The sequence below is a fragment of the Cyprinodon tularosa genome, unplaced genomic scaffold (genome assembly GCF_016077235.1).
Source record: "Cyprinodon tularosa strain WSP-4 unplaced genomic scaffold, ASM1607723v1 ctg461, whole genome shotgun sequence".
Lineage (NCBI taxonomy): Eukaryota > Metazoa > Chordata > Actinopteri > Cyprinodontiformes > Cyprinodontidae > Cyprinodon > Cyprinodon tularosa.
The window spans coordinates 898588-920138 of NW_024039187.1; the positions used below are offsets into that span (position 1 = coordinate 898588).

The 21551-nt window shown below is 42.3% G+C and overlaps 1 protein-coding gene across 5 annotated transcripts in view; it reads right to left on the reverse strand.

Annotated features, from left to right (window-relative positions):
* cadps2 (Ca++-dependent secretion activator 2) overlaps positions 1-21551 on the reverse strand; it is a 165606-nt gene that overhangs the window by 55268 nt on the left and 88787 nt on the right. For all 5 annotated transcript variants that reach the window (XM_038301129.1, XM_038301130.1, XM_038301128.1 and 2 more), the window contains exons 14-16: positions 7970-8071; positions 3492-3555; positions 255-378 (exon numbers count right to left, since the gene is read on the reverse strand). In XM_038301129.1, coding sequence (XP_038157057.1) covers positions 255-378; positions 3492-3555; positions 7970-8071 — 290 coding nt within the window. The remainder of the gene's footprint in view (positions 1-254; positions 379-3491; positions 3556-7969; positions 8072-21551) is intronic.

Here is a 21551-nt window from a genome sequence, read left to right on the forward strand (position 1 = left end):
AGAATTTGACCAGTTTTTACATCCTGAATATTATATCTAAAATCTATAAAATACAATTGAAAGATTTTCTGAAGGACAAACTCATTTTAAAGCATAAGTAGATGTATTGTTTGCGTAAAGCTGTAAACTGATCCATCTGACAGTGATGGAGAGAAGTCCCTAAACTGGAACAGGGTTTAAACTGTGGATAAAAAGACTCTGGTGGTGAAAACAGATGAGATTTGAGCAGAAGAAGCAGCTTGAAGGTTTCCCACCGTGGATCTGAGCGTAATCCATCAGCTGACTGTAGTTGATCTGAGCAGCCTTCTCCAAACATCTCTGGACGCGTCTCTTTGCCTCCTCTGATGGAGCAGCTGTGCTGATGTCTTTCATCAGAACCTGAAATTAAACATTTACTCACTTTTAGGTGACTAGAAAAATGAATTCGATAATTCTGGAAATGATTCCCTAGGGGCTAGACCCAGCAGAGTTGATGATTATTGTTTATCTGATCCATTCCTGTCTGCTGTCAGACCGACTCTGTACTACAGGTTAATCTGAGAAATGCATCCTAAGATTCTGCTGCTACTTTATTCTGCAGTTTGATTGGTCAGATTACAGATGTGTTCCTCAGGCTGCTGAAGAACGACTAAAATGACGGGAAATTTGACAAAAGGAGCTAAAGGAAACAGAAACGTCAAAATATGTTGGGTCAGACGTTGGTCACACCTCTACTGTGCAAGACCGAGGCAGACGGGCCGTCCAGGATCATCAGAACCCGACCCAGACGGTCGTCATGACAACCAGAGAGCAGACAGACTCCATCTAAACACGGCGTCTGTTTCTGCAGCTAGACCAGGGGTCACCAACGCGGTGCCCGCGGGCACCAAGGGGCCCTCAAGGACCACATGGGGGGCCATCAGAGTCTTCTGAAAACAGAAGAACTCACTCAGTGGGTTAAGTTTAATTTTTTTTTTTATTCTGTTGCTCTTCTTTTTAATCATTTATGTATTATTTCATCATGTTAACTATTTCATCATATTTCAGTGGTTTCAAAATGACAATATTAAAAAGAAAATTAGAAATGAATAAAAGGATGAGATTTACTGTAGGTGAACACTGATCCCTCCAGTTCATAGGTCAGTATTGGTAGCCCTTCCTATGACTCGGTAGCCATGAAGTAGCCCTCAGCCTTAAAAAGGTTCGTGACCCCTGAGCTAGACCAATAAACTGGGAACATTAAAACATCTACTGGTCCCAGTAAGGTTTCTCCTCCAGCTCTGAGTTAAAGGTGCATAATAAAGAGAATGGAATTTAGCAATTGGTCACTAATTAATGAGTGAACTCTTTAAAACGTGTAAGAAAACTAAACTAAACAGAAAAACAACTTCAGTGAAAGTGAAACACAGATTTAATGTAAAGAGAATTAAAAATTGATCCAGAGGTGAGGATCTAGGAAAGGTTTAAGTCAGAGTTTAATCATTACAATCAATAAAATCATATCTTGTGTATTTAGGATTTAATAATCTGTTTTTCACATTATTTAGCCGCTATAGACTTATATATAACTATTATTTATTGGACGATCCTATAAACTCGTAGGGATGATTTGGCGAAATATGGGGATTTTTTCAGCTGTCCGATATAATATCGATCTTTCAGTTCCTAATATCAATAAAAAAAATTCCTTAAAACAATGAGGGAAACTGCATCTCTAAACCCCCACTTTGCTAGATGGCGCTGTGGAGCCTTTATGCTGCGGAGCGCAGCGCCACCGCTGTAGATGAGGCAGTCACAGTGGAAGACGTGGACCGACAAACCCCAAACAACACGGATTCTGATCAACATCAACAGCACTTGATTTTTTATCTATACATTCCATTTTGATAGCTGGGTAAAATATCGTAATATATAGTGATATTGCGATATTTCTATTACTGTAAAATTAATAAATAAAACTTCGGAATTAAAGTGCAATGCAATTGCCTTCACTGCACTTTAATTGGGGAAGCTTCTGTCCAAGTTTTAGTTTTATTTATCCATTCTATAATAATAGCATTGTCTATTCTACACTTGCACTTCTAGTTAAACCTAAACTGCGTTTTGTTGCCTTGTACCTGTACCTGTGTAATGACAATAAAGTTGAATGTCACCTACCGTATTTTCGCGACTATAAGGCGCATATAAATGTCTTTTTTTTCCCTGAAAATGTGCGGCGCGCCCTATGTGCGTTGTTACTGCGGATGTTGTTGAGACCGCCATGAGAACGTTAAAGGGGGAAGTGTGGGCATGGACAGAAACTGGTGATTTTTAAGAGAAAGACTTTGCCTACAGAGACTTTTCCAGCTGGAGTCGTTATTAAGGCAAATGAAAAGGGCTGGATGGATGAGGAGATGAAAGAGTGACTGAGGGAGGTGAATGTGAGGAGACCAGGTGGTTTTTTCCACACATCACCATCGCTGTTAATCTGTGACTCCATGCGTGCCCATCTCACAGCCGATGTGAAAAACATGGTGAAACAAATGAACGCTGTGCTTGCTGTTATCCCGGGAGGTCTGACAAAGGAACTTCAACCGCTCGACATCGGTGTGAACCGGCCGTTCAAAGTAAGGCTGCGAGCAGCGTGGGAGCGATGGATGACAGACGGAGACCACAGTTTCACGAAAAGTGGAAGGCAGCGCCGGGCAAGTTACGCCACAGTTTGCGGATGGATTGTAGATGCTTGGGCTAACGCGTCTGCTGGCACTGTTGTTCAAGCTTTCGCAAAAGCCGGCATTATTTCTGAGGAGCCGCCCGGCACGGAAAGTGACTCTGACAGCGAAGAAGGGGAAATTGGCATGTCTGACTTAGTGCAGCTGTTTAATTCAGAAACAGACTTTGATGGGTTTGATTAATACTTTGTAATAAATACATGAATAAAGCACAGTCATTCTCATTTTTGCTCCCGCTCTATTTTTAAATACGCAGTAGAGGTATTTAAACATAGTAGAGGACATGTACCGGTATATCAAATCCGCGCCCTATAATCAGGTGCGCCTTATGTGTGTGTTAAATACAGTAATGGCACACATAACTGAGACTGCGCCTTTTAGTACGGTGCGCCTTATGGTCGTGAAAATACGGTACTCTAATCTTACAATAATATCGTATCGCCAACACTGACGGGGAGTCTGATACGAACAGCAAGGGAACCGTTACCTCTGCTAACTGGATTTTCCACTAAAGCAACAGAATATTTCATTTAAAGTTCTTCATCACGTCTCTGTGCATCACTCTGACTGGGCGGCTCTACACTCAGTCCAGGCGGCATTTTGGTGTTTTTCTAACAGCAGAACATTCCTCCTGATTTCTCAGTACAGGCCGAGAGAGATCAGTCTGCCACCATGGGGGCGAATAAAACCGGGGATGAGCTCCTTGGAAATCATCTCAGGGTTTGGTTAGGGAGCCGACTTTGAGTCCCTGAAGGGATCCTGACCAGAAACATTAAAAGGCATAAGACTTTGGTCTCTTACTCGTTCCAGAAGCGAAAGTGTTGCTTTCAAGGCCCCATCTGGTCGTCCAAAGGGAAAGCAGTACCTGCAGAGGAGAAACGTAGGTGGGCATCACATTAAGAAACAATCTCAAGGACAACTATGTGGAAAAAAAAAAAGAGACAAAGAAAGATTGGAAAGCTGGAGGAGCTCGGCGTAAACAGATGGCTGCCTTCTTTTGTCTAATTACTCTGATGAAAGGAGCTTTTCTCACCTCCGTCTCCATCTGAACACAGATGAGGCGGTTCATGAAGGTTTCACGTTGCTAATTGACAAGTGAACAGTACTTAATAAACAAAGGAAGGCGGTCACACAGGTCGGCCATTTATGAGACAAAAAAAAGCCCAGCATGCAGATGTTCTGTTCTGACGAACAGAAGTGAACTAAGCAGATAAAAAAAGAAAAAAAAAAAAAGCCATAATGTTTGTCTAAACATTCAGCATAGTCAGAAAGACAAGAGTTCATGATGTTCATTTCAAATGAAAAGCCCTGAAAAATCAGGAAAATGAAAAAGTTTATTAAAGGTATGCAATCATAATTCAAAAACACATTTTCATTCAGTTATTTTAACATTAAACTGTGATGATAGATTAGAAAATACGGTTTATCTTATTATTTATTCCCTTTAGATGAAAGCTGCCACATTTCTAAAGATCTAAAGTGGCTTCTTAACGTCACCATTACAACATTGATCAATAAAAAACACATCAACTGCCTGCAGTTCCCAGATAGCCGTCATCCATCTTTCATTTTCAACGTCTAAACCCTGAATGGAGCTGAAACAGATCAGCTGGTTGGTTCTACCAGTAGCTTTCTAGATCTAAAAACATAATTCTATGCACATTTGATGCCAAGTTTCTCTCAAATAAAACCTGGTTTAGGCATAAAAAGGAGCTAATTGTAAAGAAAAATCTCTGGCAGCCTCTATTTAAATTCAGATTTAGTCTCGACATATATTACATATTTAAAGAAAAAGTCCGGTAATATTCAGAATCCAAACTTCTGAAAGTTCTTTAAATAGGAAATTATTCCATCCTGTTCTTTAAATGATCAGAGTTTTTAATTCAGAGTAATTTTCATGTGAATGTGCTTTACTGGAGGCATCCATGTTTGTCAAAGAACACTACTGCCACCTACTGGTTTGTGACGTCACGGTGCGGTATCGGCAGTTGATCAAGTCCCAGTGCTGTATCTGGTGTTTGTCACAACGCGCTATTATCCAAGTCATCTTGAAAACATTCTTCTTCCAAATGTTGGCTACATATTACGTGTTTTTTCTCTGGCCAGAAGTTCGATGGTAAATCCTCCCTCTTCAAGTTGGCAATCCAACGACCAACCCGTCCGTGGAGGATCAGGAATCAGAAAGATTAAATAACTTTTTTTTCTCTCTTTTACCCGATGTATTCCAACATCCAGCTGCCATGCACGTGGGCATTGTCAGTTTCACTATAGCTCTGGTGAATTTCAATGGTGAAGTCCTCTGGAAATCTTCAATAATTGTTGTTGATTGCAGATGTGTCTAGTAGTTCCCATTGATTCTGCTTGTAAAGCGGGGAGAATGGTGCTAGGCTTACCGCACCGTGACATCACTGCTGGAAGATGGCAGGAGGGAGGGGTTACTATATTTGGGCAAAAATGGCCGCTCCCAGACTCAGTGATCATGATGTAAATTAGTGTTTTTATTTTTTTACGGATTAACGCCAAATTAATTAAATCACCGCAAACATATTAGTTTTAGGTATAAATAATGATCCATTTATTCTTTGCTGACCAAACTTTCCCTTTAATCAAACTTTGATTACCTTTAAGCCCATAAATTTGAAATAATTGGAAATCAAATATACCAACAAACATCTAAAACATTTAAATTCCTCAAAGGAGCGAAACTCTCTTCCAAATGATCTCCGGTTGGATTTCCTTATGGACTAAAATATGACGTAGAAACAATAACAGGTAATAAAGCACAAACACATCGTAATAACTTTAGAGTAAGGCTGAACCGTTCCACCTGAAATCCTCATTGCGTTCATTTTATATTTTATCTAGATTTGTCCTTTGAAAGCAGAGTCCATCGTTAGAGGATTTTACTGTAACCTCTGTGTGAGAACGTTGGATCTGCCTGCTAGCAAACCATTTTTCAGCATATCAGAACGGCTGTTAAAGGTCATGCGACCAGAGAATAGATGTCTGTTCACACTTTGACCTCAACTTCAGGAAACACTGAGAATTCGGACTGGATAAGTGGACATTAAAGTATCCAGTAATTGGCGTTGGTTTGAAAGGACGGCCTCCAGAAGGCAGAGCATCCTATTAGCATCAGACCGGATTTATCCGCACTAAATAAGAAAAAACTAATATAGCATCCCAAACTTTCCTTTAATGTGTTTATTGAGGAAGCTGATGTGGTCGTAATGACTCGATGCACAGGCCTCTGCAGCAACAACAGCTGGAACTGCCTGGAGAAGGTTTGGTGAGTTCAGGGAAACCTTCGACCTGTTAGGAGAAGATTCCAGAGGAGAGCCTGGATCCCTGCCTTTAACCCTAAAGGTGTCTGACCCACCAGAAATCCTGTCTGCAGCATCACTCATGGGGTAAGAAAGAGAATGTCACAATTCGGAAAAACAAAATGGACCAGAAAGTGACATGAACTCATTGGGATTCTTTCCTGACACGGTCTTCCAGCTCAGATGTTAAACTTCCAGATTCTCCACAACTGAAAGGCTGGAAGCGGAACGCACGGCAGCCATGAGACGGGATGAAAGGATGGAAATATATGACATTCCCATTAGAAGATGAAGAATGTCTTCTTCCAGGACTCACAGGCAGAACAGATGTAATCAGTAGATTATCTTTTAATGGGGGAATAAAAGAATTAAAGCCGTCGTTAACATTTAATGTGATTTTTTTGTGCTCACTAATCTAAAGCAAACTGTGGAAATCCTGTTTTTGTCTGGGGGAACATTAGCCTAATCCCAGCACTGTCTACGCCATTGTTTACCACCATTAGCCTCTTGCTGAGGTGAGCTAGTAATGACTCCCGCTGCCAGCCCCCCCAGGCGGCCCCTCCTTTTTGCCCTAGGGCCAGATGGAGGGCCCCTCTGAGGCATGAAGTGTTTAAAGTGCTAAGCTTCAGAATATTCAATGGCACAGGTCCATTCAGACGAGTGCTGCTCAAGGTCTCGGGGCTGTTGCTTTCACACCGCGCTCACAATGAGTTCACAGAGCGGCGGCGGCGCTGAATGGCCGCACACAGACGCTAGGAGGTCTGAACAGCCACTGAGCACCAATCTCCTGCACCTGTTTAGTGTCAGCGATGGGGCTGGAATACCCCCACTGCTCTATGGCCACACAGCAGAAATCACTCAACTTAGGGAAGTTTTGCTCAGGAGACAAAGATTGTTTTTCTTTTGGAAACGTGAAATAAGAAAACAATGAAGTGAATCTGGGGACACGGTTCATAATAATAACAATGGGAGATAAATCCCTGTAGGCCAGGCTAACAGTCATTGGTTAGCAGACATCAGGTGGAGTTATGAAGAGTTTCTCAGTGGATTCTCTGTCTGACAATCCTGAAAGCTTCCAGAAATCTGGACTCCTCCTGTTGAAAAACCTTCACCTCTTCCAGATGGTTCTGAACATGGCTGTAGGAGTTCCACATCAGTGGGTCAACGTGTTTAGGAGCCCTTCTGTTCCAGTAGATGATGAGGATCTTCAGACCATCAGTATCAGTACTTTTCAGAGTGTCAAAACTATTCTGAGATTAGTACTTTTCAAGGTATCAGTACTTTTCAGAGAATCAATATTTTTCATTCATCCATCCATCCATCCATTATCTGACACGGTTGTCCCAAGTGGGGTCGCGAAGGGTGCTGGTGTCTATCTCCAGCAGTCAATGGGCGAGAGGCGGGGTACACCCTGCACAGCTCGCCAGTCAATATTTTTCAGAGAATCAATATTTTTCAGAGTACCAGTACTTTTCAAAGTATCAGTACTTTTTTGAGAATCAGTACTTTTCAGGTTATCATTACTTTTCAAGGTATCAGCACTTTTCAGAGAATCAATATTTTTCAGAGAATCAATATTTTACAGAGTACCAGTACTTCGCAGAGTACCAGTACTTTTCAAAGTATCAATACTTTTTTCAGAATCAGTACTTTTCAAGGTATCAGTACTTTTCAGGGTATCAGTACTTTTCAGATTACCAGTACTTTTGCTAACCCTACTCTGAGCACAGCGGCCGCCCACCATGCTGTCCCGTACTGAACCCAGACCGTCAGCGACGCCGTTGGACCATAGTTTGATTATTCAGCCGCTAACATCAGCCTCCATCAGCGTTGCAGGGATCTATGGTTCATAGTTATGGAACACAAGCCAGAAACGTACAGCTTAAAGCCTCATTTTCACATTTAGAGAAAAATTAGGGCTCTCTTTGCCTGGTGTTTGTCAGCTGATGCTCCTACCTGAAGTGAGTGATCTGGTTCTCCAACAAAAGAATGAGGCGGCTTCTGACGGCCTCAAACTGCTCCTTCTCCTCCACGGTGACTGTCCCCGTCCCGTCAGGCCTGAGGTCACAAAACAATCAGTCAGCAGAATCTAACCTCCCCTGGTGGCAGGAGACCGTCACAGCAGTGATGTCACACTTTAATGTAGGGGCTGGGCAATTGATCACAAGTGAGTTAAAATCACAATTTAATAAAATACACTTTTCAAAATGAAAAGAGGCAATCAATTATTCAGCTCCATAGGCGGCATTAAAACACTTAACGTTTTTAGCCACAGAAAGAGCTGCAGTCACCATGCAGATCCATGCATGCAAGATGTAAGAACTTTTTCACATAAACTAAAATAAAGCAACAGCGGGTTCCTTTCAAGCTAGCCTTCATAAACTGGAAGCCTGCGATAAAACATCTAAAAGCTTTGGGCTAGTGCAAGAAAATAAAGATAAAATAAAAAATACAAACGCGAAAAGAAATCACAGTAGTGGTGGAAAACTAAACAAAATTAAATTTTTTTGTCAAAATTGTTAAGCCCTACTTTAAAGAAACCTTTAAAAAGCTGCTGTAAAGGAGCACAAGTCTGCCCCCTGTGGCAACAAGCTGAAATGACACCAGCGTCCTTCTGCACATGTCTTTGTTCTGGAGACACCTGGAGGTGATGTCATCATCCGGGTAACAAAGTTTAAATCCCGAGGTCATTTTGAATAAAGCCTCTAACTTGTAAATAAAAACAGGAATATTGCCTCCTGGTTGGAAACTTCTCCAGTGTTTACCCAAGTCTTATTCGTCACCAGTCAGACTTAAAATAGTTCACTTAGTTCACTCTAAACTACAGGTGACCCCCAGGGTCCAGGAAGCAGAACCCCAGCTCCAGGAAGAAGAATTGGGGTGCAGGAAGCAGAACAACAGGAAGCAGAACCATGGTTTCAGGAAGCAGAACAACAGGAAGCAGAACCATAGTTTCAGGAAGCAGAACCATGGTTCCAGCAAGCAAAACAACAGGAAGCAGAACAGGAAGCAGAACCATGGTTTCAGGAAACAGAACAACAGGAAGCAGAACAACAGGAAGCAGAACCATGGTCCCAGCAAGCAAAACAACAGGAAGCAAAAAGACAGGAGGCAGAACAACAGGAAGCAGAACCATGGTTTCAGGAAGCAGAACAACAGGAAGCAGAACCATGGTTCCAGCAAGCAAAACAACAGGAAGCAGAACCATTGTTTCAGGAAGCAGAACAACAGGAAGCAGAACAACAGGAAGCAGAAGCATGGTTTCAGTAAGCAGAACAACAGGAAGCAAAACAACAGGAAGCAGAACAACAGGAAGCAGAACAACAGGAAGCAGAACCATGGTTTCAGAAAGCAGAACAACAGGAAGCAGAACAGGAAGCAGAACAGGAAGCAGAACCATGGTTTCAGGAAGCAGAACAACAGGAAGCAGAACCATAGTTTCAGGAAGCAGAACCATGGTTCCAGCAAGCAAAACAACAGGAAGCAGAACAGGAAGCAGAACCATGGTTTCAGGAAACAGAACAACAGGAAGCAGAACAACAGGAAGCAGAACCATGGTCCCAGCAAGCAAAACAACAGGAAGCAAAAAGACAGGAGGCAGAACAACAGGAAGCAGAACCATGGTTTCAGGAAGCAGAACAACAGGAAGCAGAACCATGGTTCCAGCAAGCAAAACAACAGGAAGCAGAACCATTGTTTCAGGAAGCAGAACAACAGGAAGCAGAACAACAGGAAGCAGAAGCATGGTTTCAGTAAGCAGAACAACAGGAAGCAAAACAACAGGAAGCAGAACAACAGGAAGCAGAACAACAGGAAGCAGAACCATGGTTTCAGAAAGCAGAACAACAGGAAGCAGAACAGGAAGCAGAACAGGAAGCAGAACCATGGTTCCAGCAAGCAAAACAACAGAAAGCAGAACAGGAAGCAGAACTATGGTTTCAGGAAGCAGAACAACAGGAAGCAGAACAGGAAGCAGAACCATGGTTCCAGCAAGCAAAACAACAGGAAGCAGAACAACAGGAAGCAGAACCATCTTTCTAGGAAGCAAAACAACAGGAAGCAGAACAACAGGAAGCAGAACCATCTTTCTAGGAAGCAGAACAACAGGAAGCAGAACCATGGTTCCAGGAAGCAGTACAGCAGGATGCAGAACAACAGGAAGCAGAACCATCTTTCTAGGAAGCAAAACAACAGGAAGCAGAAGCATGGTTTCAGTAAGCAGAACAACAGGAAGCAAAACAACAGGAAGCAGAACAACAGGAAGCAGAACAACAGGAAGCAGAACCATGGTTTCAGAAAGCAGAACAACAGGAAGCAGAACAGGAAGCAGAACAGGAAGCAGAACCATGGTTTCAGGAAGCAGAACAACAGGAAGCAGAACCATAGTTTCAGGAAGCAGAACCATGGTTCCAGCAAGCAAAACAACAGGAAGCAGAACAGGAAGCAGAACCATGGTTTCAGGAAACAGAACAACAGGAAGCAGAACAACAGGAAGCAGAACCATGGTCCCAGCAAGCAAAACAACAGGAAGCAAAAAGACAGGAGGCAGAACAACAGGAAGCAGAACCATGGTTTCAGGAAGCAGAACAACAGGAAGCAGAACCATGGTTCCAGCAAGCAAAACAACAGGAAGCAGAACCATTGTTTCAGGAAGCAGAACAACAGGAAGCAGAACAACAGGAAGCAGAAGCATGGTTTCAGTAAGCAGAACAACAGGAAGCAAAACAACAGGAAGCAGAACAACAGGAAGCAGAACAACAGGAAGCAGAACCATGGTTTCAGAAAGCAGAACAACAGGAAGCAGAACAGGAAGCAGAACAGGAAGCAGAACCATGGTTCCAGCAAGCAAAACAACAGAAAGCAGAACAGGAAGCAGAACTATGGTTTCAGGAAGCAGAACAACAGGAAGCAGAACAGGAAGCAGAACCATGGTTCCAGCAAGCAAAACAACAGGAAGCAGAACAACAGGAAGCAGAACCATCTTTCTAGGAAGCAAAACAACAGGAAGCAGAACAACAGGAAGCAGAACCATCTTTCTAGGAAGCAGAACAACAGGAAGCAGAACCATGGTTCCAGGAAGCAGAACAGCAGGAAGCAGAACAACAGGAAGCAGAACCAGTCACCATGCAGCAGCTTCCCATCACAGCAGTGAAGCGGTGGCTGGATGGCAGAAGGCCGGCTGCTTTCAGAGCACAGCAGTGATATTGTTACCTCCGTGTGGATGACCCTGAACCCCCCCACCTCCATTATAACGAGTGAATCTGCTTAAACTCTAATTGTAAAGAAAAACAAGTCATTCTGTTTACTATTGTCCTCCGTCCTTCTGGGTTTCTAACTCTTCATTTGTTCATATTCGCCAACATTTATCAAACCAAAGCTTGACCTTGTTTGTTAAAAGTGTCAAAAAGTAAAAGTTTGGATTTTCTGGAGGAGCCTTTGTCTGGGAGTACGCTCCAGGAAGCAGGGAGAGCCTGTCAATGAGGTGGATGCTAATTGGGCCAAAACGACTGCAGATTCAGACATAAAGAGGGACAGACGTTAACGTCCACCTCTGAGTCTAAAGTTTCAAACTGGATCAGCAATCATTCAGTGTAAAACATACTGGTTCTGACGGGTACCAGTAGACACTGCTCTCCATAGACACACAGGAAAGCTTTCTAGGAAGGTTATTGGCCAATAAGGTGAAAATATTTGATCACTACTTTTATTTCAGTCAAATGATGAAACAATGAGTGTGAAGTCTGAAGCCTGGATGGACAAACGACGTCTCTATGCTGAGCTTCATCCTGCATCAAACGATGAGGGAAAGTTTCCCTTCGATCTAAACGTAAACCTGTTTATAGACAGAAGGGCGACAGCGTCTGAAACACGGAGGAGAAAAGATGAAAGGAATAATGGAAACCATTTCAAACGGCTCAGGGTTCGTCTTCGCTTTCATTCCCATTCTTGTTTTCGCCAAACAAACCAATCAAGCTGCTACACATTCCATCATGACCTCAGAGTCAACCAATCAAACAGGCAGCGCCTGCGACTCATCTCGCTCCTCACAACCCATCTGGCTGGGAGCAGAGAGGAAGGGAAAAAATGTGGCTTGAATGCTTCATTAATGTTTTTAAATCCTCCGCTCCCCTCTTGCCTTCGTCTGAATAGGCACTCTGGTGAAAAAGGGAAAAAATGCAATCAGTACTCAGAGCAACCAGCCTTGACTTTCTGGGCTTTCTCTGCATGGCTGAAAGAGAAAAGCAGCCTCTCCAAACGGCACTCGCGGCTGCCGGAGGGGAGACGCGCGGAGGTTGTCTTTTAATGAGTTGTTCTTATAAAAGCCTTCAGTGGTGCAGCCTCTGACCATGGCGCCTGGAGTACCAACAGCCGCTTCTGCCGCTGTTCCTGATCTGCCAAATAACCAACATCCAAACACACGCATCAGAAAGTTTGGGACAGTCAGGAGGGCTGAGGGAACTTCCCGTTCCTTCACACCACACGTGTTCCTGTTCTATAGGCGAGCAGAGCAGTTTCATTTGTTCAGATTTATTCAGAATCTGATCGAAACAGAGTCTGCGGGGAAAAGCGGCGCATCGCATGAAACTCTGGCTACAGGTTCGTTTTTCTGGTTTCATTGTTGGTGACATCGACAAAGAAACCAGAAATACGTTTTTACATCACGGCTAAGCTGATCTTTCCAGAAACACAAAATCCTGAACTTCCTAAGATGACGGCTAACAGTTTAACTCCTCCCCCCCAGAAGGGGGCGCACTCGTGCTTACCAGCTCACCTTTGTGACTGTTAGCTTTAGCAAACGTTCGACTAGTCCAGAAAAAAATCAGCAACCTGAACAGGGGCTTCTATGCAAAAAAGAAAAATGGACTCAAACTTTAGTTTAAAGTCACACTTTTAAAAGAATAAACGTGCCAATTTACGAAATTTATAGAAATATAAGAGAACAAGTAGCAAGCTAATAAAAAAAAACCCTGCAAATTTAAGAGAAAAAAGTGGCAAAATTTCCAAGATTTGCACATGTACATTTGCAGAACCATGTGAGATTAAAATAAACGTGAAAGTCGCTACATGAAGCACATGCAAATGCACATTAATACATTTGCAAACATTTGCATGTTTTTTCTTGTAAATTTCCCTATTTATTCTCGTACATTTGCTACTTGTTTACTTTCAAACTAACATATTTATAATTTGAGTATCTCCTAAATATGCCGATATAAAGTCAAAAATGTAAATTCCAATTATGTTTTTTGTCTTTGAATTGTTCTCATACGCCGTCGTACTTCTAGGCTCCTGTTTCCAGCGCTCGATAGATTTGAACCCGCTGAGGAGCAGAACCCTTTCATGTTGAAATAGGAACCAGAAGTAAATAAACCACAAGTAATTAAAAAATCAATTTTTTTTTGTAAAATTATGGCTTTTATTCAGCTCATGTTTAAACGCGGTGTGGATGTGTTATTTCTGAAAAATACATCGTTTGATGAGAAAAATTTGTCTTCATAGACTGATAAGAGCTTAGAACTGAAAAACTGAAGGATCTTTATAGAATCAGATCGACTTCATTATCCAGAAGAAATGAGTCACAACTATGAAAATTAAAACATCTGCCTGATTAAAATGACAGCCATCAATAGGTTATGATTAATACAATTTCTCAAGGAATCAGCAAAAATAAAACAGGTGAATCCGTTTCAAAGATGGGGTTTAGATGGAAAATGAGGAAGATGATGAGTCCTCCTCTTCCTCTCCTCCATCATGAGAGTGACTCTGCTCAAAGAAACTTCCTGATCCGAACCCCATCAGCTCATGTGCAATCAGACATTCATCCAGGTCGCCATAAATAATGTAATTCGATACTAAAAGTACTTATTTCTATCCTTAAATCACTAAAGAATGCTAATACGCATCTTGAGGCATTTTGATGCTTTTTACATTTTCTCTGTTAAACGGCTTCTCTGACATCATCATGGGACACGCTCAGAGCAGTCCGGCTAAATCAGATTAAACAATGTTTATCTGCAGTTTAGTTGTTTCTTTCTTTAAATTATGCGCTATATACCATAATGTTAACACTATAGGAAAACATTAAACTAAAAAAAAAGACTAGATTTATGTTTAAATCCAAGGCTGATAAAGTTAGCTCCCGGAAGTTGCGCAGGATCCCATTTCCTGTAGAGATCAGGAACAGAGGGACAAAACAAAGGATTTCAATGCATTTATTTTCTCAGAAAATAAAATATTAACCTTTAACATATTTAGTACACTTACTATTTTTAGGGAGCAAGAAATGTTATTTAGGTCTATTTTTAAAAGTAAAATTGAGGGCGACCCGGATGTATATCTGGTTGATGATGAACTGACGGTACAGATCGTGATTCCGCGACGGATCGTAGTCTGGTGAAAATGGGTGTGCCGATCAGAGAAGGTATTCTGGGATGCCTTCGCACCAGGCTCTTCCCGTCGGCGCCAGCTGTCCAGTAATCCGGGTCGTCGGATTTCGAACCCAAACTGACTGATCAGGTTTTTCTAACCTTCCTCAGATTAAATGGGATTTCATGTGATTCCAGCAGCTCCCATGGTCCCAGTTCAGGTTAAATGGATCCCACGGCTGAAGCTAATGTTTATAGACCTGGTTCATGCTAACCGCTGAATTCTGACGCCAGAACCCTCAACCACAACACATTCATGGAGATAAATTAATAAAAGCTTTATTGTCTGCAGTGCTAGTTAGCGGCTGACACATTAGCCTTCTGATGGTAGAGAGCAGACAGGTGAAAACGCTCTGATGAGTCAGTTATTCTGGGTTCTTCTGAAACCGCCACATATGGAGGCAAAAGATCAAGGTAACCTGCTCCTAAAGGTGCGACTGTAGCGGCTGAAAACATTTCAGACGATTCAGCTTCTATGAAACAATCCAGCCTGAGACTCGCTCTGCGGCCTGATGAGGAGCAGCTTCACCTCCCAGGAAGGAATGACACCAGAAAAGGAGAATCTGGGCTGGCAGGGAGCCAAAGGCAGAGCGGCCTGAGCTCCCAGAAACACGCCGCAGTGCCGTGTTGGGTGTGTTAGCTCTCAGCGCGGCGCGGGAGCGACAGCTTGTTGAGGATCAGACACATTGTTGCTGCTAAATGAAGCGATCATGTTGTAGGCGAGGCTGCTGTCAGCGAGCAGCTCCGGGGTCTTTAGCAGAGGGGGGGGGGTCTCCTGTTAGCGTGTTTACACTGGATGCTGCTGGAGTGTAAACGATGAGAACCGGACCCGTCCATCAAACCTCAGCTCGCCATTCCTGACGGCGGCTGATCGAAGCCGTCACACGTGGAGCTGGCTGAGCGGCGTGGGTGTGGATGCCACTTCACCTTAAGAGGCGCAGAGAGGAGGGGGGGCTGAGTGGCAGGTGATCTCATGTGTCACTTTCCTCCTCCCGTCACCTCGGTGTATGCGGCCATCGCCGCGCGCTGGGCTGGGGGAGGTTAAACCCTCTGTCACATCCTGTGTCTGCGCGCTGAGGACGGCTCAGAAAAGAGGAGATCAAACCTGACATGTGGATGGAGCCCCCCCCCCAGTAATCATTTCAGTTTCAATGCAGGCGCCTCATCAGACCTGCACCCAGCCGACCGCTCCGATCGCGCTTCATGCTGTCAGTGAACTGCAAGCGTCTCCTTCCAGCTATAACTGATAGGACTGATCTACATACTGAAGATCTATTTTAATGCTCAGTCCTCCGACTGGAAGTCTAGAGATGCAGAAACAGAAACTGTTCTTCACAGATGGATAAAAACTTTCCCCATTAAACCTTAATTTTAATAAAAAGAAGCATTGGGAGAAAGAGAACATAGATCCGGAGCACGTCGATCGACGTAGCACTAACTCCGTCTGTTAGTTGTATAAAACAACCTGAAGGTTGCAGGTTAGATTCCAGGTGGCGAGAATCCTTGCTTGCTAAACTGTGGTCGGTGAAAGGTGATGTTTAGTGTTTCGTATGAATAGAAAGTCTCAGTAATACAAAGAACAGAAAACTAGACAAACTATTTGAACAGTTTTCCTGAAAGAGAAAAAAAGGGAATTTAAGGAATATTTTTATTCAGTGAGAACATCACATTTCTGAGGAGCTTTGCTTTGTTTAAACCTCAGAGCTTTAGTTTGTGGAGTGAGACTGGGCTCCATGATCAGCCAGGGAACATTCCAGCAGCTGATTAGAAAAAGGTCTCTAAAGAATCTGAAATCTGCTTAATTAGGTTCGGAGAACATCAGACCAGGAGCAGACATGTCCAGGTCTGGAGCAAGTTCACCCTGAAGGAGAAGAAGCGAGACTGAGAGCAGGCTGGAAAAACACCAGCAGATGTTTAACCTTCATGGAGCAAAACAGGAAAGAAAGCTGTGGATGTTCTGCCTGTTAAACAGAGATGGCAAAAGTACTCACTTTCCGTACTTGAGTAAAAGTACAGATACTTGTGTTAAAAAATCCTCTGGTAAAAGTGGAAGTACTGATTAAACTTCTTTACTCAAGTAAAAGTAACAAAGTACAGGCTTGTAAATTTACTTAAAGTATAAAAGTAAAAGTAGAAACCAGTTTTTTCATGCCGTTGCCTACATTTTAAATGGATGTCTGCCAATAGGACTAGATCTATGTTGTGTTCATTTTCAATCATCTCGTCGTCCATGCTACTATGCTAACGCCACCGCCACCAAGCTGCAATGATTTGCCGCCAATGAATACCGCCGAATCTGTCGATTCATCTTGTAGTGGTACTTCAAATGCAACGTAGATTCCCATCCAATTAGATTGAATTTGGTATTGATGACGTGAAAAATAATAACAGTAACTCCATTGAAATGATTCAAAACTAAAGTAACGAGACAATTTTTTTAAATGTAAGGAATAGAAAGTACAGATATTTGTGTAAAAATGTAAGGAGTAAAAAGTCGCCATAAAAATAACTAGTAAAGTAAAGTAAAAATATCAGAAAAATCTACATGAGTACAGTAACAAAGTATTTTTACTTTGTTACTTCCCATCTCTGCTGTTAAATTTCTATATTCTGACATAAAAAACCTGCAGCAAAGCAGGAAAATTAACACTGAAGCCGAGAGGTGGAGGTTTCATGGTTGGAGATGCTCTGCTACAGCAGGAGATGGCCAGTTCATCCCAGTGACGCTTCCAGACTGACTCACTGGGAATTCAGAGCTGGAAGCCCAGGGCCTAGTCAAAGCCCAGATCCCATTGAGATGCATAGCAGTGACTTTTAATGGGCTTCCGTTCATTCACTGATGCTAATATCACCGCTTAGCTCATATAAATAACAAATAATCTGGATGAGTTCTGGAAGCGAACAGAACCGAGTTAAGAACGAACGCCATGATGGCGGCGCCTGCATGCTTCTACTGCGGAGAGAAGACTCTCCAGGGACATTTACATTCTACAATTAATTCTTTTTTCTTTTTGCCTCTAAGCCTGCCAGCAATCCAAAATCCCCCCCCCCCCCCACACCCACTCAAGTGAGTCCTGAATGAACATTTATTCAAATTAGAGCTCCAACTGACAAAAAGCCAGTTTCAGTAATCCCTGCCGCCCCGCGTCGGCTAATATCCCACGATTAACTGGAGAAGCTAATCATTACACTTTCTAATTGACTAAATGAGTTGACAAAGAGGGAAAGCACAGATATGGGTAATTACCTGCCTGTTAGGAGCAGGGGGGGGGGGGCTGGAAGTGAAGAGCAGCTCTAAGCAGATGAAACGATGTTAAACAAAGTGAGAAGCAGCCATCGCCGCTCCTCACTGGGCCCTTTGCTACTCATCAGAGAGCTGGGAAAGAAAACGCCAACTCCGAGATAAATGAAGACAGACGTGTGCAGAGGAAAACAGGAGGCCTTCTAATGAGTCCAACATTCAGCAGCAGCAGCGTTCTCATGCAAACCAGTTTAATCCAGTAACTCATCCAGATATTAGCAGACAGAAAATCACTGAGTCTGACTCAACGACATGGATTTAGTGAGAAAGATGCATTGGAGGAAATCGGCTGTTGAATAAGATTCAGATTTATTTATAAAACACTTTCTACATCAACCGATCCAAAGTGCTCCTATAAACCATCATAAAATAAAAACATCAATCATAAAAACTATAAATATAGTGGTGAACAAAAGTAGTGATAAGAAAAAGAAACACAGGAAGACAAAGTCAACATCTCATATTGTGTTACAGCCAAGGAACAGATAGAAGAGATTTAAAATCAGGAAGTTTGGAGGCCAAAGGAAGGTCCTTCCACAGCAGAAAAAGGACAATCTCCTCCTGGCGCCATCAGTAAGGACTGATCAGCTGATCTAAGGGAGCGAGAGGGCGTGCAGGGATGGAGCAGCTCAGGAAGGGCGGGGCAAGACCATTAAGAGCTTTAAAAGCAAATAAAAAGATTTTAAAATCAAACCTAAAATGTCCTGGCAACCAGTGTAATGAAGCTAAAATAGAGGAAATATGATTATATTTTTTGCACCCTCTGAGCTGAGAAACGCATGAATCACTGATGCCCTTATAAAGTCAGGGTTCCCGCGGGTCCTTAAAAAGTCTTAAAAGGCATTGAATTCTTCAAAATAAAACTAAGGCCTTATTTGGTATTAAAATGTCTTAAATCAGTCTTTCATAGGTCTTAATTTTTAAAACATCATAAATAGGATTATTTTTATTACGATTTATTTTTGTAACCAAAATAAAACATTAAAATTGACAATTTTTTTTCTTATAAAAAAAAAAAAAAAACAGCTCGCCATTATTGCTTCCGCCCCAAAATAGCGGAACCAATAAAAGCGTTGTTGCGGCCGGGACATTTGGGAGATGCACCATTAACTTTTTGTCTGGAAAATATGAGCAAGTGTAAATGTAACCAAAATTGTCTCCAGCCAAGAGTTTTCTCCATGGCTAAAACCAGGGAACATACATGAGGCTCAGTGGATTTTGTGGAAGAAGTCATTCAAGCTCAGAACGATGGGAATTAAGGCAGTGGAGTCGCACATGCCAAGCGCAAAACACAAAGCGTCAAAAACAGCCGGTATTTCTCGGTTTAGTTCCACCCTTGTCTCTGCAACGCCTCCACTTATCACCAAACCAAACATACTAAGAAAACGATACAAAGAAAAATAGCTGCAAAAAAGACTTAGCACTGGTTATGTTGTGGCTTTAAAACTGATTTGTTTTGTTCCCTGCTGAAACAAAGTTTGTGAATTCAGTTAAATAATTGTTCAAATATATCTGTCATTTGTGTGTTTTTATCTTTCTTCCTGTATGGGAAGCTTTTCAAAATTTGAAACAGTACAGTGGTTTATGTTAAGATAATTTTTATTTCAAGTGGTATTAAAATGTCTTAAAAAATTTAACTTGCCTTATGCTGTAGGAACCCTGAAAATGCCTTACAGTCATTCAGGCCAGTGGCAGTGGAGTTTCAAAAGGCTGACATGAAAGGATAGTTCTAACCTTTGCTAGCTGCTCTAGAATAAGATTCAAACTTCACATCCAGCATCTGTTTGAACCCCTACATCTGATCTACTGGGCTAAAGATCCAACATCCATCAGGGATTCTTCACTGGAACCACTAAAAATCACCAACTCTGTTTTTTCTTCATTGAGTTTTAGGAAATTTAGGGACGTCCAGGTTTTCAGGTCTTCCAAGCAGTAAAGCAGAGATGTGGAGTCAGTTTTCATAAATCTGTGAGTCATCTGAATAGCAGTGAAAAGAAATCCCATATTTCCAATTGGGAGGAGGTACAGCATGACGAGGAGAGGGCACCAAGTGGAGCCCTGTGGGACACCAAAGGGTAACCAAGCAGAGGAGGACAGACAGAGAAAGCTAGTTTGGCCAAATAGGATTTAAACCAGTATAGAGCCTTACGGCTAAGGCCCCCCCGCCCGCTCTAAGCCAGAAACTAAGATTTTGTGATGAACTGAGTCAAAAGTAGACGATAGATGCTGGTGAAGTTTCTCAGTCATCCAGGTCATAGAAAACACAAGCTTATCCCTGATCATGTCATTCTCTGTTAGTCCAAACTCACAGTTCTTACATTTTTGACGAAGTTCAGTCACAAACTGATCTACATTGGCTCCCTCAGACATGGGTAGTGACCAGAACTGGTGACGCTCAAACACAATGTTTTTCTTTGGTATGCAGTACTTTCTGAACGCATCCAAGATGTCCTTCATTGTTAGCTAACCGGGCTGTCCATCCTAACCTGGTTCTACAAACACATCTAGTGTGTTGTAGATTTCTAGTGCTTCCTCATCGACCGTCAGAGATGGGAAGTAACAAAGTACAAATACTTCGTTACTGTACTCAAGTAGATTTTTCAGACATTTTTACTTTACTTTACTACTTACTTTTTATGGCAACTTTTTACTTCTACTCCTTACATTTTTACACAAATATCTGTACTTTCTACTCCTTACATTTTGAAAAATTGGCTCGTTACTTTAGTTTTGAAACATTTCAATGGAGATGCCGTTATTATTTTTTACATCATCAATACCAAATTCAATCTAATTGGATGGGAATCTACATTGCATTTGACGTACCACTACAAGATGAATCGACAGATTCAGCAGTATTCATTCGCGACAAATCATTGCAGCTTGGTGGCGGTGGCGTTAGCATAGTAGGATGGACGACAAGATGATTGAAAATGAACACAACGGAGATCTAGTCCTATTGGCAGACATCCATTTAAAATGTAGGCAACGGCATGAAAAAAGTGGCTTCTACTTTTACTTTTATACTTTAAGTAAATTTACAAGCCTGTACTTTGTTACTTTTACTTGAGTAAAGAAGTTTAATCAGTACTTCCACTTTTACCAGAGTATTTTTTAACACAAGTATCTGTACTTTTACTCAGGTACGGAAAGTGAGTACTTTTGCCATCTCTGCCGACCGTGTGCAGCATAACGGCCATCTTCCCCGGTTCAGCTTTCGTGTCCGCTCCCGTAGCCCTCACGTACAGCTGAAACCGTTGCTCCCATCTGCGCCAATTCTCGCTGATGTTGCCGGTTAGCACTAGCGGGGCTGGAGGCTTGAACTGATCCATTGTAGACTAGCTCTAGCTAACGTTAACGTTCGGTCACACAAAGACGTTAAAACTGAACTTTTCTTTCCACAGCGGAGGATTTAATGAAAACTTTTGTAGTCTCGCGTCTCATGTGGAGTAAGAAAAGACCACTTCTGACACCATGTAGTGTACTTCTTACACTATAAAGTAAACAGTGAGGCTTGTTTACCTGGTGAGACACCTCGCATGTGACTTTTACTGCCGCTCGCTGGCTACCAGACCAAACATATCGAACACTGAGTGATGCGTTTCTTATAGGGTAAACCAATCGATCACAGATGATCCAGATCATTCTAACAATATACTACACATTCCAAGAAAGTTTAAAAACAATCCTCTGGACTTTGTTTCCAAGTTTGAAGACGTTTCTCTTCCCATCCAGGAAGCTTTTTCAATTCAAAATGTCAGAAATAGCAGTTAGTTCACCAACCATGGACCAGTATGGGGCATTGAAGGCT